A 15,821-nucleotide genomic window follows, 5' to 3' on the forward strand; every position below is an offset into this window, starting at 1 on the left:
TCATCTATCAATTTGTATACAGTCTCTCTGTGTTAAATAAAGGTTTCTAGGTATACATTTTCTTTACCACAGAAACACACAGCAAGAGTGGTCAATATGAAGATACAGTGCTGCAAGTAATTAAGAATCTTGACTAAAATTTTCTTTAACACAAATTATGGATTTACTTTTCCCAAGCACTTAGTGCTTCTCCCACTTCACGTTGTATAACAATGGGTGGGTCAGGTAACATTAGGCATTGTTAAAGCTTCCCAACAGTTCCCGTTCTTTGTGACTTGGCAAAATTTTAACCAGTTGGGATGAAATGTTTAGACCATATGGCTACCTCAGGCTACTTTATTTTTTTTTTATTAATTTCTTACTCAGTGATTCATGATTTCCAAGAAGAAAGACAGAGAAAAATAACAACATACTAAAAACATTCTGAGAAATCTTTTACCCCAGCAGAAGTGTGAAAGTTTGATGAGCAAGGGGAAGAGAAAACCTTTTTAAGTCCTGTGGCTTTGCTAGCTAGCCTTGTGAAAACCTGCATCAAGTAAACTATTTTTTGGGGAGGGGGGGAGTATTCACATGGTGAACAGAGACTTACTGGAGTACAATGCACATCACTGAAGAGTCCACCTGCCCCAGACATGTGGCAGACTGCATCTGGATGAAGCTTCCCTTCCAAAAGTTAAGGCAAAATTTAAAACTCCCACATCCCACAACATTAAAATTTTATTCTGTTAAAATTTCATGATGTGAGATGTAAGAGTGTGCTTTTGCTTCCTCCTGTGCATTGTAAGGGGAGATGAGTCTCCGTAGGTGAAGCATGGGAGAGACAGTAAAGGTACTAGACAGAGGAGATGAAGAAAGGGGCTGCTGTATGAAGAAACATGCCTTGCAAGTGGCTGAGAGATAAAGGGGAGATCAGAGCCTGGTCAAAGAGTTTGGCTAAAATGGCCTCAGGAATGTTAGGGGTCCAAAAGGAGGAAGAGGCCAAGGAGTCCCAGGAAACAAATATGAGGGAAAAGCCTGGGGAAGGTGGGAAAAAAATGGGACTGGCTGGACAAGGTGAATGAGTTGAGTGCAGGGGTGAAAGGGTGAGTTGGTGGGCCTGGCCAGGGGTGGGGAAGAGATGCTGACTGCTCAGAAATCTTTGAGCCTGGAGTAGTGAGCTCAGAGACTTAGGATTCAACAGCCTGGGTGATTCAACAGGCAGAGCCCAAACATTCAGAGGTACAAGCAGAGGTTTGGCCAACAGTCAGCAGGACCTGGGGTGGGATGCAGTGGTGGCAGCCTTTCTTCCCGTGGTCAGCATATTTTCAAGAACCCACGGCAAGGTACATGCCTCATTCCACTTATCAGGTCAGTTCACAGGGGACAGCACTTGCTTGGAGTCCTTTCAAATGTGCAGCTGCTCAATGGATGTGCACTTTTTGTACAATTAAAACCCCAACTCATTATGCCTACAGAGGAGCCTTCCTGGCAAATTAAGTATTAAAAATAATCTATCTTAACGAATGATACCTATATCTAGAAGCACTGACTTCTGAAATTCTATCCTCGGAATTACAGACCTATTTTAAAACACTGGTTTAGAGATCCTGCCTTCCAGACGGCGTCTGCCTACAAATGAGAAGCTGCAGCCGCCCTGCTAGCCCCACCGACGCCCGCCCCACCGCTCCCGGGCAAAATGGCGGCTGCGGCGGTCCCGCTGAGGGTTGTGGCCACGTGATGGCGGCGCCCTCAACTCCGCGGGAGCTGGGCGGGGGCGGGAGCGGGAGCCCGGCGGCCCGTCCGCCCCGCCCCAGCTCGTCTCGCCGGGCCAGCAGTACGGCATGTCTGCGCCTGTACGAGCTGGGCTGTTAGCGCCAGTCGTGTATGGTGCCGGGCGCGCGCCCAGCGGGTCAGGCAGGATCCTGCAGAGGCTGTTTGCTTCGCCGGCGGCTCGAGTGCCCCCCCGCCTGGGGATTCAGAACCAAATTAATCTTACCCGAGAAACAGCTGGAGTGCGGTGGAAGCCATTGAGCGTTCATTTACCTTTCTGGACACTGTGTATGAGTTGTCCTGGTGTCCAGTGCTGTGCAGAGCGAGGAGAGACGGGGGACGGAGCCACTTCTCACCACAGGAGAAGCGGGCACAAGGAGATGTGCCACGGGGAAAGAGGAGTCTTTCCTCCCACAGGGCTGTGAGAAGAGCTAATGCCAAAGCTGAGAGTGGAATAGGGGGGACAGAGCTTGTGGTCCATCAACTTTTCCAAACTGGTTTTAATGTATAGTAAGTTTGTCCACGTGCAAAGCACGTATGCGACACGTGCGAGGTGACCTTCTGGCTCGGTCAGGAAGATGAGCTGCAGCATGGACTGTTATTTTCTTATTTACGTTTATTGCAGTAAAACATGATGAGGAAACACCGTGTTGTTGTGAAGCAAGAAGTATGGGACAGCTAAATGTAAGGAGGAGCCTGCTTTATTTTCTGCTTTTCTTTATCATGATTTACATGGTAGAAACGTGAGAAGCCAACCCTGCTCTGTTAGACACCAGATGTGGTGAAGATGCCTCAGAGATGGGGCAGAAGCAAATTTTTGCCTGTGGGCTCTCTTAAGTCATTAAAGGCAAAGGCTCTATAACCTGTAGTTATTAGGTGGCAGCAAGGAAGGCAGCAACTCCACCATGGGGTTTGACAAAAGCTGGATCTCAAGGAACGAAAGCGTGCATGCCCCATACCAGGCTGTCACTAGAGCTTTGGAAATGAGGAACGCTTCAGCTGGGCAAATGGTGTGGCAGGGTGGGAACAACAGCGAGGCTGCCTCCACGGAGAGCGAGGAGCACGGTGAAGTGCAGACTTACAGGCACTTCACAACCACGGTGCAGATTGTCATCTTCATAGGCTCTTTGCTGGGTGAGTGTTGCTGGAGTTTTTTGTTGGTGTGGTTTGTTTATGCTGTGGTCAGGGACTGCAGACCAAATGGTAGCTAACATAATTTGCTGCCTTAGTGACTTTCATTTTTGTATTTTAGGACCCTATGCATGTGATTTCATGTCCCTTGGAGGTTTTTGATATGTAAAAGTGATTACTATAAAATGCTATTAGTTACAGATGAGAACTGGTACATTATATGTATGTATTAACTTAGTAAACTTTTCTATCAGAATTTAAGTGGTCAAAAATTAAATGGGTTGATTACACCCTTATTTTTTACTATAATGGGATCTCTTCTTTTTACCATAGCAAAGAGTATGGAGTGTTCTAAATAAGTTTTACTGAATTTCAGTTTCACACTGCATTAATTCTGTATTTATGTCCTGTAAACTTTAAATTATTTGTTTGGAAGTACTTCATGATGGGAATATGTATAACCATTTGCAATCTTGCCTACATATTATCCTTGAAGTAGGAGTCATTCACTTTAGATATGTGGTAGTAAACTGGTAATATATTGCCATATAACTTTACCAATGTGTGTATGCTTGCTTTTTTTAGTGCTTATAGTACGCTGCTTTATTGGGAATACGCATACGTTTCTTACCAACAATTAAAAAAAAAAGGAAAAATAAGCTTTATGGTGAGTTAAGTTAGTGCAGTTTGTGAGATCAGTAAGCTGGATTTCAGTAAAATGCCACTACTACCTAAATTATTCAGTGCTGTTTGCTGGAAATGATAACACTTTTCACACAAGGCTTGACTGAGAAAGTCTCCATCTCCATTTCTCTTAGGAGAGTTCATTAGGACTTTGCTGGTGGTCATTGGCTCTTATTAGCAAAGATTGCTTTTCTTTTTGCTGATCATGAGTAATGCTAAAATCGATTTCTGTGGTCATGGTAATTAATTATAATATCAATGTCTTCTTGGTAATATTTAATATCACTTAATTTGTAATAAGATGGTAAGTGTAGTCATGGAACAACGTTAAGCTTTCACATCAGTCAGTGATAAGCTTATTGGTTAGTACTATAAATCACTGAGTCTTTTGGCCTTGATTAGTCAATCCTCTGTCCCGGGGGGGTCATCATGGTTCTTGCTTTCTTTCTATTTAGCACTTAAATAATTTGGGGAAAATACTCTCTTTTTCTGTATGTTAGATAGTGCCTGGCACAAAATGATAGCCAGCAAATAGTTTCCTAGAAATTATAGGACTAGATGAGAAAAGTCAGAATTTTAGTTCTTTGTCTTCTAGGTTTTGAGCCCTAAGACTGCACATATGGGTCATATGTCCAGACTTTTTAATGAACATAGATCTTCCAATTTTATTTGAAGAGGAAAACAACACTCTCATGTAATCATGCCTTCAGCAGCTAGGAGTTTTTAAAAACCACCCAACCGAAAAATACCACAGCCATAGATTTTTCGAGAGTTCTCTAAGTCATAGTTTGGCACTTGTGCAGTTTTCTTTCAAGAGGTGGACTCTTGAGTAAAGATTTGGACCTTTTAGAAGGCAGATTGGATGGCTGGGAGGCTGATGAAGTTTCCAGATCAGGAACTTCTCTAGGCCTATCAGAAAGCAAAACAGGAGAGGAAATAATGTTGTGTTTTGTTTTGATATGAAAATGCAGTAGTTCAATGACAAATGTTAGTAACAGGTTCTGAGAATTTACAGTGATGGTAATCAATTTTCACTTCTTTTCCAATTTCCCTACTGCCCTCAAACACTATATTAGGAATATTTGAGACACATGCTGTTCTAACAGCTGAAAACTTGAGGGTCTTTTAAAATGTCTTTTCGTTTCATCCCTGTAAATATACTGCTATTCACTCTTTATTGAATGGAAACGAAGCCACAAAGAAGCTGAAGCCCTGATCTCCAGAAGACCTCAGGGTGTCAGTGCCTTTATGATCAACCCTCATATGTACTAGAAGTTTTGCTTGTGCGTGTGCTGCACCCTATCTCTGCAGCAGCAGGGGAGAACAACTTGGTGTTTATCTCACAGTTACACAGATGCTGTTAATTAAGTTTTCCTCTTCATTTGTTCTCTGCCAAGGCCATCCACGTTCTGAGGACATCCAGCTTTTTATCCATCAGATGAGCCCCTCAGGTTCCTCTGTGCAGAGGGGAAACCCTTCAAGGTGAATTAGGACTATCCTTCCTCCTAAAGGATGAGATGGGAGACACTCTCCTAAGAGGCAGGATGTGTGGATTTGAATCCTTTCTGATTTGAGTGGATGTGCAAGTTGTACATCCTCCAGTGTCAGCGCATGTCCAGGCCACTTTACTATTGGATAAAATAGCTCTACTCTTTTAAAAGGAAGAAATGATTTCTTCATCCAGCTTGAAAGGGAACAAACCTGTACGCTTCACTCTTGATCGTGAATACTGAGGTATGACATAAGCAGCAGTCTGCATCATGGAGAGGTCCAGGTCCTACAATAGAGAAAATCACAGTTGGGGATGTGAATTTAATTTGGGTTCCTGCTGCTGAGCAAAATGTGATAATTATAGTCAGTTGTGAGAAAGATGTACACTTTTTTTTTCCCCCTCCTCCTGTTTAACAGCATTATTTGACATCCGTTGGGAGACTTGGAACAGTTGGAAAGATTCTTATGTTAGTTTTTGCTGTGTTGTGAGAGTGCTATGGTGAATATTTCATGATACCTGCTGAGGGCATGGAAGATTCAAACTGTTTTTAAAGGACTGAGGAGTAAGATGTGGTAAATCTTCATCTCTGTACTTTTAACCCAGCGAGTACTACCCTTTATATGCTCCTTTGGCTGTAGACTGCCACAAGGTTTCCACAGAAACAGGAGAGCTTGGAGGGACGAATTTGATAAATTTAGTTACCTAATCAGCAGCTTGGTTTGCCTTTATTGAGGGAAAGATTTGCAGTATATTCAAAAATTGCAAGGCATTTTTGTCTGTGATGCTTAGCTGAATACAGGAACTGGGGAGTTCATCTGGGAAGCTTTATGCTTAGCTGAATGGATGAACTGGGAAATTAATCTAGGGAACTTTAAGTGCTTTACACATGTTGATGGATTTATCAAGTGTACAAGGTGTAGGAAAGTAGAAAGCTGTATTTAAACACTGTCTTCTTGTGCAACTCCATACCTTTTAATGGCATTTTCTAGCCCGTCAGCTGAAGGCAGGGCTGGCATAAAACAATGAAAAATGCTTGCTGCCTGTGTATCTCATTCCACTTTTTAAACTGTACTTGGATTTGAAAAATAAATATGAAGGAAAGTGAAAGGCACCAGTTGAAATAACTAGCTGATTTTACTGGCCACTGGAATGATGCAGACAGGAGCTGTGTAACTTGAGAAGCAACACATGCTGTCAGTACTGATTCCCTTCATTTGACCTATTCCTGTGTGGGAAAAGGTGTCAAGAGATTTGAGCTTTACATGTTCTAACTTGTTTTGATAGAATGTAGACGTCATCGATGGAAGCACAAGAATGGTAGAGATTTGCTTTCAGATTGCTTCACTTCCACTAATGCTGCACAGATCGGTCTGCTTTGTGGTCTCCGTGTATTCTCTGACTTGGGTTGGATAGGGTTTTTCTGCCTTTTAAGAACTACAGGAACTATTTTGTTTTGTCAGACTTGTGTTTCAGGCCAGTTTCCTCAACTTGCCATTAAGTGGATGTGGCTATTTTGAAAAACATACTAGATGTCTCTTTTCTGGGTTAAGTGCAGGTGGCCTGTCCATCTGAGTCACGGCCAGATTCATGACTTGTGAAGATGGTAATGCGACTGATCATATAGATGGAACAAAATTCTGTGTCGTGATTACCGCAGCTGGGTGGAACTTGGTGTTCAGAAGTGGATAGATTTATTTTATAACTACACAGACTACAAACTACAACTAAAAACTACAATAGTTGCCATCAGTACAGAACTCAGAGAAGATTACAAGCTGCAGTATTGACAAGAATACCTAAAGTAGCAAGGGCCATCAAGCAGAGCACCTGATATGAGAGACAATCCTGCCCTAGAGTTCAGAGTCTCATGGAGCTGTATGGCTTAGATCATTGGGATCAAGTGCACACAGTTAGTCACCGATGAGCACAGGTGGTCACCCTGCCTTTCTGATGTGATGAATGTGTCCATGCTTGCCTCTTCTGGATGAATCAACCTGGAACTGCACCTCCAACAACTGCACAACTACAGGAGCGTGCCTCCCTTTCAGTCACTGCCTCCCACAGGCGGGGGCTGATGGAAATGCCCTGGAGATTCGAAAGGTTAATCTCTTAATTTTGTGGCTGTCATTGCCACTGCCAATGTGGCTACATTGGGTAGTGTGGCATGGTGTTAACAGCCACTTAAGAGGGTGTCAAAGTTGTACAGCTCCCCTCACAACTGTACTGCTCCCCCCCCCCAACTAGAGGCTCAACCATTAGCTTAGCATAGTGGGTCATTGGCACTTGCATAATGGCATAGGGTTGTTTTTCACCAAATTATGATACTAGTTGAAGGGTTACTGAGGCCCTTCAATAGGGAGGAAGTAGCTTTAACTCCCAAGCCTGGGGCAGTGACTAACTGAGAAGCCCAGGAGGGCTTCTGGTGGGACCATGGGGAGGTGTGGTCACTGTGCCTGATCCCAGGTTGTAACTATGATCCCGTTTTTAAGGGAGTCGTAGTTACTCCGGGCATAACACTCAGGAATACTTGTGGAACTGGGTGATGATTTGCAGTCATGGTAATCCTGGCTAGGTTCCTTAGCTGATAAATTCAAACATCTGCTATCAAAGAGATGGTGGTGTTCATGTGAAGCTGATAAAAGGATAAAATATGATTTAGGTTTAGAACCACTACCTTGTCAAATTACTGAAGTTTTGAAGATGGAGACTATGTTCTCCATCCTCATGATGGTTTTTTTTTGGCATGTCACTCAAACATCTGTCTCTGGGTTTTTGTTTCAGAGTCTTTGTTCTGATCTGTCCATTTCACAGTGTTGTTCTGCCACCTATTGCCATAGTAGCAGAGTGTCATCAGTGATACAAATTCATAACAAAAGCACAATTTTTCGTGTGGTTTATGAAGTTAGCTTTCTTTAAGTAGAAGTAAAGTTCTGCTTGTGGATTTTTGTTTGTTTTTTCTTTAAATCAAAAAAAGAGATTTGATGAGTTTTGCTGATTGTGTAGGGATTTATTTGGAAGAGGACTGACACGTACCATTGGAATGGTAGAGAAGGAAAATTTGTGTTGTTCCCACGTCCATGGTAAGTTGGTTGATATGATCATAATGGTCAGTGTGTCAGTGCAAGCCAATGATGGTTGTGCCCATGACTCTTTCATTGTGCCAGGCCGCCAGTACCTTTGCCATATATGAATGGGGCTTGTTTACACAGAGAAGTGCAGAACAGGAAGATCAGGAGCCTCTCAAGGGGAGATCATTTTTTGTTGCCTGCTAATGTGGTGAAGAGAAGACTGATTTAGCTGAGATCAATGAGTCAGGGAAGTGAGACTCTGCTGGCATAGCAGTTCTCCACCTTCTGAGACCTGTGTAAACTGGTTGCACTCTAGATTTTTCTCATGTTTGTTCTCTCATTGTTAAGACCATATAGTGAGATGGAGCTCATGCAGTAATCTCACTCTTCCATTTTTTGGGGCATATTTTGGGATGTTCTAGCTTTTTATATACAGAGCATGCCATGAGGATTAACTACAGCATGGTTGCACTGCAATTAGCACTGCAATGTGCTTCACTAATGTGCAGCAAAGCAGCCAGGCTGCAAAGGGCATCACCAATGCTGATGATACATGTTAAACACTTGTGGTTGGAAGAAATAGAGGCTTCATATCTTTCAATCTGAGGTCAAAAGGGTAGAGAAAAATTTATAAGTGGCTTTTAGTTGGATTTAAGAATTTAAATTTGTAACCTGAAATTTGTAGTATTTTTTAGTTCAGATAATTTCTTCCTTCCACCCCCTCCTCCAGCATGAAAGCTCTAAAACCAAAAAGCTCTAGTACATTCTTGGCTGCTATTAAAAAAAATAATAAACAATTTACAAAAATAGAGTATTTGTACATGGTTACTGTGAAAAAATACTAGTTATTTGATTCAGAAGAATATGGAGTTAGTGCTGTTACTCTTGTGGCTGTCACTACTTTGAAAAATGGGTGGACAGTGACTTTTAAGTAACTGATGAATGGCAAATCAAAAATACTTTTTTTGTTTTTAAGCTTGGAATGACAGGACTCTTAAGTAAAATTTTGATAGATTTCTTTTTATCAAAGTAGATTCTTGAGTTCAGATTTGCAGTGAATAGAGCTCTAAAAAGGATACTTTTCTCTTGTTGTTAGACGTAATCAGTCTGCAGAGACTAATGAGTACTTTAGCACAGCAACCAGACCTTTGACAAAAGGGAGTATTACTTCCAAGCTTTGGTGGAGAGAGGTTGCAGGAGGTGACTATGGCTACTTTTCAGTGTGAGGGGATCTTGGAAATGAAGAAGAGGATCTCCAAAGAACACTTGTAGCTAGAATGCACAGTGAGCTTAACTTGAAAAGGAAATAAATTGATGGGTGAAATGCAATGGACAATAACATCTTTTATTCTCAGGAGAAAGGAAAGGAAGACCAGGAATAACAGTTTTGAAGGAGATCAGAATGTGGTCTTTGTCACTCTTAACATGGATTTTTCCTTCGTTCACGCGTTTACATACTGTTAACTACAGTTAAATAGGGAGTTTGAGAGTTGTGTTTTTACTGAATGCAGTGTGGATGTAGCTGAACGTTTGTGTCATGTTAGGCTTATATGAGATAGTATCCCATTTCATGGTTTGTAGTTTCTGTTCTTTTCATATCTCATGGGTTTGAAAGTCTGCATATGCTCCCAAGGTTATTTGAATCTGTTCACAATTTTAATGTAAGCCATGTAGATAAAACTGCATTAATTTATGTGTTAAAAATCATTCTTTTTTGGCCATTTAGGAAAAAGTTCCTATACTAGACAACTGGTGAAAATTAAAAGAAGAAAGAGATGTCCTCGATGGGAGTGTGTCCTCCCCAAACTGAATAGGCATTTAACACTTAGTAGAAAATGCAGACTTTGTAGATCAGTGGCTTAATTGAGGTTTGGGGAATGATGCTGTTACTTGCTCTTTTGTCTTCCCAAATCCATCTTATTCAGAAATTTGACTGGAAAAGCTGAAAATGCTCTGGTACAGTTTGAACACTGTTGTAGTGGTCATAGCAATTTTTTGGAAGCTGTGGGTTAGGTTGTTTGCCTCCTGGTTTCACATCATGCTGTGATGACATCAAACAGAGGTGTCCTCTGAAAGAAAACAGTGTGTTTTGAAACAGATACCAGATTACCAAGTGAAAAATGAACCCTTCCTGCCTTCCCAGTGTCCTGCCGGACAAAAAAGAGGCAAGGTTTCAGACTCACCCCTTTTCCTGAGAATTTCCCGTGAGCTGTTTGTCTCCAGCCTCTCACTGCCCTTGAAATTGATTTTTGCCTTCCTCTCTTGACACCTGTGCACAGAGATATTAAATGGAAATGTTACAACCCCTAATTTTAAAGGGATAGGTCAATTCTGAGATACAATCCTAAAGTAACTGGCAGTCTAGGTAATGTGTTTGTGAAGGCAGATGTATAGTAGCATAAGGAACTGATATTTTTATCTGGGAATAGCTACCAGTGAAGTTTGCCACAGTCATCTTCCATGAAGAAGGAAGAAGGGAATCTTGCAATAAAAAGTACTGCAGGTACCTGATTAAAACATAGACTGAGAAAATTATTAAAGAATGAGAGGCATATTTTCAATAGCTCCAACAAAAATTTGTAGCCCTGCTCCCTAAAAAAGTAGAACTGTCTGAGGATGGGAAGGATGGTGTTTTGTTTCTATTGGTGTCACTCTTGAAAAAATGAAATTGTTTTAGATGAAATCTTCTCAACTGGGCAATTTGCATAGATTAACTTTGTGTCTGATTAGCTGGAATAGTTAATGTTTGGCAAAACAAGAAGTGGCTGAAAATCAAGTGTAACAAGAAGCATCAGGCAAATGTGAGGGGTAATATTTGCACGTAATAATAATTACATAGGAATAATGTATTACATTATTGTAACTTTATGTTTCTTGCTGCATTTTCATATGGATGCAAGCCTCAAAAATAACAGACCCTGCAGGATTAAGTCCAGTTCTGATTGCACCCTTGATAAAATCTGTCTGAAATAGATATTATGCTTTTCATTTTTGTGTGTTTTCAGGTGAACTAAGCAATCCTCTTTAGAAGAAAAATTGAGTTTGGGGAGTGGGTGAAGAGAGGTTGTGAAGGCCTCTGTGGTCTCCGTTGCTATGGAGACCTCTCCTTGAGCTTCAGCAGCAGCGCCTTGTCTGGCGTTGGCTGAAGGGCTACTTGGATAGAAGAGAGCTGTTGGGGAAAAGAAATAATTTACTTGATCTGGAAATGTGTGAGATGCAATGATTTACACCTCAAAAGCAAGTGTTTGATACTTCAGGGATACAGTATGCTAGAGTGTTCCTGTGACATGTACCGGGGTTTGGCCAATGTCTAAATGTCATGTGTGTCAAGGATGTTAAACTGATTTCTATTTAGGGTGAAATTGATTGATATCAGTCATCATTTTACTATCTATAGTCCCCATGTGAACACTTTAATGACAGCTATGAACCAGAGCTGTTTAACTTAGTGATTGGATACCATGTTTTGCTTTTCATTGCGAGTTACATTTGCTCAAATGTCAGCTAGTTTGTGTATCATCAATTGTTTGGAACTTCAGTGAAGTTTAGATACATTGAGATTTTGTGTTGGGTTTTATGAGCAGTAAGTTAGTATTTTAGACATGAATGAACAAAGCACTTAGGAAGAATTTAAAATGGTTAGTTCTGCTACAGATCTCATTTATTGAGTTGCTACCAAGCAGGTGCTGTGAGCACTTAAATGAGGTTTCTATTCTTTTCTATTTGTCTTGAATTTGTAATTTATATGGTGTTGGAGAATGTAAGATTTGCCACTTATTTGTAACATTTTTAAAGATCTAGGAAATTACATACTTTTTTCTCACTCCTACTCAGAAAAGATGCTGATAAGTGTTTAGGTGCTGCTGAATCCTGTATACTGATGGAGGTGAGCTTGCTACAGCTGTGTGTCCTCAGGTCCAGCCATAGCAAGGCTGAGCACACATTTGCAAGAGACACACATGCACACAGTATGTATATACACTTATGCATGAGCAGTGTACAGAATGACAGAAAGAAAATGTAACACTCCTGCAAACACAAAAAGCAGCTATGACTTGTCCTCTTTCCATCTCTGACTGCTCATGGTGAAAGCCCATTAGTATAGAATACATAAGCATTTACATATGTAAACATATGTACATTAGCATGGATCCCTCTGTAGTAGCTAGTCTTAAGACACACAGTCTACCTAGTAGCTGGCCAAGGATCCTCTGGTCTCTCAGTTGCCTCATATACAGACAGATGTAGAAGGGCCTCTCCAGTTGCTGGCCTGGAACCATGTCCTTACCACAAGCTGACCTCCAGAACCCAAAATTTCACCAGTAGCTGGCTTATATCTCTTGGTCCTCCACTAGCTAACTTTTCAGAGGCTTCTTGCCCCATCCAGTTGTCTGTCCCAGACTTATAACCATACCAATGCTTACCTCCTAAGCATCTTGTCCTACTTGCTGGCTAATCTGGTTTGATGTTCAATAGTGATTGCACAGTGACATGCACACTCACACAGATGTACACTCTCTGGTCTCTCCGGTTGTTGTCACCTCTCTTGTGTCAGCCCTTATGGTCTGACTCCAGTTATTGCACTTGGACCTCTGTGTGCACCCAGACCCATGGAGTAGAGAGACCCTCACTAATATATAGAGTTGGAAATAGAGTTTAATGGGAAGATGGTGCAAAGTGTGGCCATACAAGTGTACATGGCTTTTATCCTCTTTTGTCTCTGGTCTTCCACACATATTCCTCCGCAAACCACCTTGAACTCTCCTTTACCCACCTTTTCCCATCTACCATAAATGTCCCATTATCAGGTATGTACAATCCCAAAGTACTTGTTCTCTGCATCTCACAATGACTCCCATACCCTTGGGTTAAACCCTCTCAGCCTGAAAGGAGACCCAAAGAGCATCCCCCACAGATACGTGGATGGAGACACTCCTAGCCCATGAGGCTTAGGCTTCTCTGTGACAGCTTGCTGAGGGGTTGGGGCATGGGCTCCACTCCCTGAGCAGGATGTTGTTGGGGTTCCTTCTCCTGCTGTTCTTTCTCTCTGCTCCTTTGTCTTCATGGAGGCAAGCCTGTAATCACATTTCCTAAAATAAGCCACAAACTGCATTTATTTTTGATAGTTGGAGTATGATGAAGCTCTGAGATCATACAGCAGATTGTATGTGTGCTAGTGAGAATATCAATGTGTTTTGCAGAGAAAAACAGAAGTGGATTTTATATACATCCTGTAGATATTTAAGGAAGAATTCCCAGGTGATCAAGATGATGTTTTATTTTCTTTATGTATGTCATGGTTTAGCCCAACTAGCAAAGAAGCATCACAACAGTCTCGCTTGATGTCCCCCATTCGCCCCGACCCTTGTTAGGATGGTGGAGGCCCTAGCGAAATGGAAGGAAAAAGATAACCAAGACTGTTTTGGATTGAGACAAGGGCAGGGAGGACTCACTGCCAGTTACGGTTCTGGACAAAACAGACTCCAGTGCTCAACTTAGAGAGGAAAGTAGGAAAGTTTATTCTACTACCTACAAGAAATAACAGGAAAAAAAGGAAAAAGAGAGTAGGATGATTGAGAAAAATTACAACCAGCACTTGAAGATCTCCCTCCTCCATCCCTCCTTTCTTCCTGGGCTCAGCTCTCTGTTCCTGTTATCTCTACTTCCTTCCCCCCTCAACGGCTCAGAGGAGCAGGGAGTGGGAGATGTGGTCAGTTTCTCACAGATGGTCTCTGCTGCTTCTCTCTTCTCAGAAGAGGATGACTCCTTCCATTCTTCCCCTGCTCCAATATGGGGTCCTTCCCCCGGGACACAGTCCTTAACGAACTTCTCTGGTGTGGGTTCTTCCCAGCAGCTGCAGCTTCTGCCAATACAGGGTCCCTCACACAGGATACAGTCCTTAGAAAACATCTCTGACGTGGATTCTTCTGCACAGTTGGAGTTTCTGCAGATACAGGGTCCCTCCCTTGGGACATGGCCTCCTCCGGCCATAGTTTTAACGACCTTCTTTGGCATGGGTTCTTCCCCACAGTTACAGCTTCTGTGAATATAGGGTCCTTCTCACAGGACACGGCCTCCTCTGGCCGTAGTCACTGCCCCTGGCATGGGGTCTTTAATGAAGTCACTGCCCCTGATGTGGGGTCTTTAAAGTGATTGCCATAGTCACTGTCCCTGGCAAGGGGTATTCTTTAGCAACATGACTCTCTGCCTTTGATTTGGGGTCTTCAGCAAAATAAGTCCCTGCCCTGATACAGGGTCTTTAATGAAATGCAAATGAATCTCAGCTTCACCAGCCCTTTCCATAGAATGCAGGGGAATCTCTGCTCCAGTACACCTCCTTCTCTTATCACTGACCTTGGAGTCCACATGTGTGTTTCTCTCTCCCTCTTCCCACTCCTTGCACCACCACCAGCTGGAAAAGAAGAAGGGACAGAAGAAAGAAGGAACAGGAAGCAGTCTCCTCTTCCGGCTTCTTCTTGAAAAGTGATTTTGGAGGTGTCTAATTGGCTCAGCCCCAGAAGTGGGTCTGGCTCAGAGCTGGGAAGAGTTGCAAGCAACTTCTTAGAGAAGCCATCTTAACAGCCTCTTAACAGCCCCTTCCCCCTTACCAGAAAAGGCTGTCATGTCAAACTATGACAATATACTTCTTTTGAGTTCTCCCTCTAAACCCCCACAGAATTTGTAAATGACCCTGCATTTTTGAGTGTCCAGTATAGCTGGTCGCAGAGGTAACCACTGAACTGGATGGCCAAAGACTTGGGACTTCTCTGTATTATGTTTCCTATACATGCTGTCTCAGTATCTAACAAGGAAGGAGTTCTCAAAATTTCAGAGAGTAGGCTAGGTACTACTGGAAAGTTTGCAAATGGCAGAAATGCCATTGAAACAAATATTGTATTGTACCTTTCTTCATTTCACTGCTAATTAAATGCTATCCCTGTAGAAAGTACAGCATCTTGCTTTCTGAACAGTACTGTTACATGTAGGCCCTTTTATTTTTAGCATCTTTAAATTAGATTTAGCAGCTGGAAGCGGGGACATGAACCAGTGCCTTGTACTCAGCCAGCTTCCATAGAAACATTACAATAAGGAAAATATCCTGGATTAGAAGGTTGGCTGCATAAGAAATCATATAACCTCTCATGGTAAGGCATTAGATCAGCCAGGCAATGCAACTGGCAATTATGATAGTAACAAAAGCAGTAGTGAAGTGAAACGATGACGGCTGGTAGAGCTCTAATTGTCTTATTCACTTCTCATGGTCTTGCTACATGGTTGTCAGGGATTAGTAGGAAATTGCTGCAGGCTGCTGCCTTTTCAAATACTTCATTAGTTATGATATTCAACACTGTAATTTACATTCTTCTCTGTCATGAATAGTCTGGCTTCCTTTCTGATAAATGTGGTCCTTCTGTTCTGACAGTTCACTTGGAGGGAAAAAAAGCCTGTAACTTTTGGGGGACAGAGGCTGCTTTAGTGTGTTTCTTACAGCATAACTAGATTGTTTTTCAGATTCTCAGATATGACATTGTTTCAATTTACTATTTGTAGTTTCAAAGGAACATCTAGAACGGAGAGAGAACTCTGATTTTCCTGTTCTATTGATTGTCTTACACTTTTTATTTCCCTTAGCCTTTTTAGAGGAGCATTAGCTACAATCACTTTGGGACAGAGTCAGTCTGAATTAGGTGCTCTTT

General features: G+C 42.0%; 1 protein-coding gene across 1 annotated transcript in view; it reads left to right on the forward strand.

Annotated features, from left to right (window-relative positions):
• The first annotated feature begins 1,990 nt into the window (after positions 1–1,990).
• Positions 1,991–15,821, forward strand: part of GPR176 (G protein-coupled receptor 176) — a 43,736-nt gene continuing 29,905 nt past the window's right edge. Inside the window, exon 1 of the mRNA XM_061998352.1 lies at positions 1,991–2,883. Coding sequence (XP_061854336.1) covers positions 2,655–2,883 — 229 coding nt within the window. The 5' untranslated portion in view covers positions 1,991–2,654. The remainder of the gene's footprint in view (positions 2,884–15,821) is intronic.

Source organism: Colius striatus, chromosome 6 (genome assembly GCF_028858725.1).
Source record: "Colius striatus isolate bColStr4 chromosome 6, bColStr4.1.hap1, whole genome shotgun sequence".
In the NCBI taxonomy this organism is placed as follows: Eukaryota; Metazoa; Chordata; class Aves; order Coliiformes; family Coliidae; genus Colius; species Colius striatus.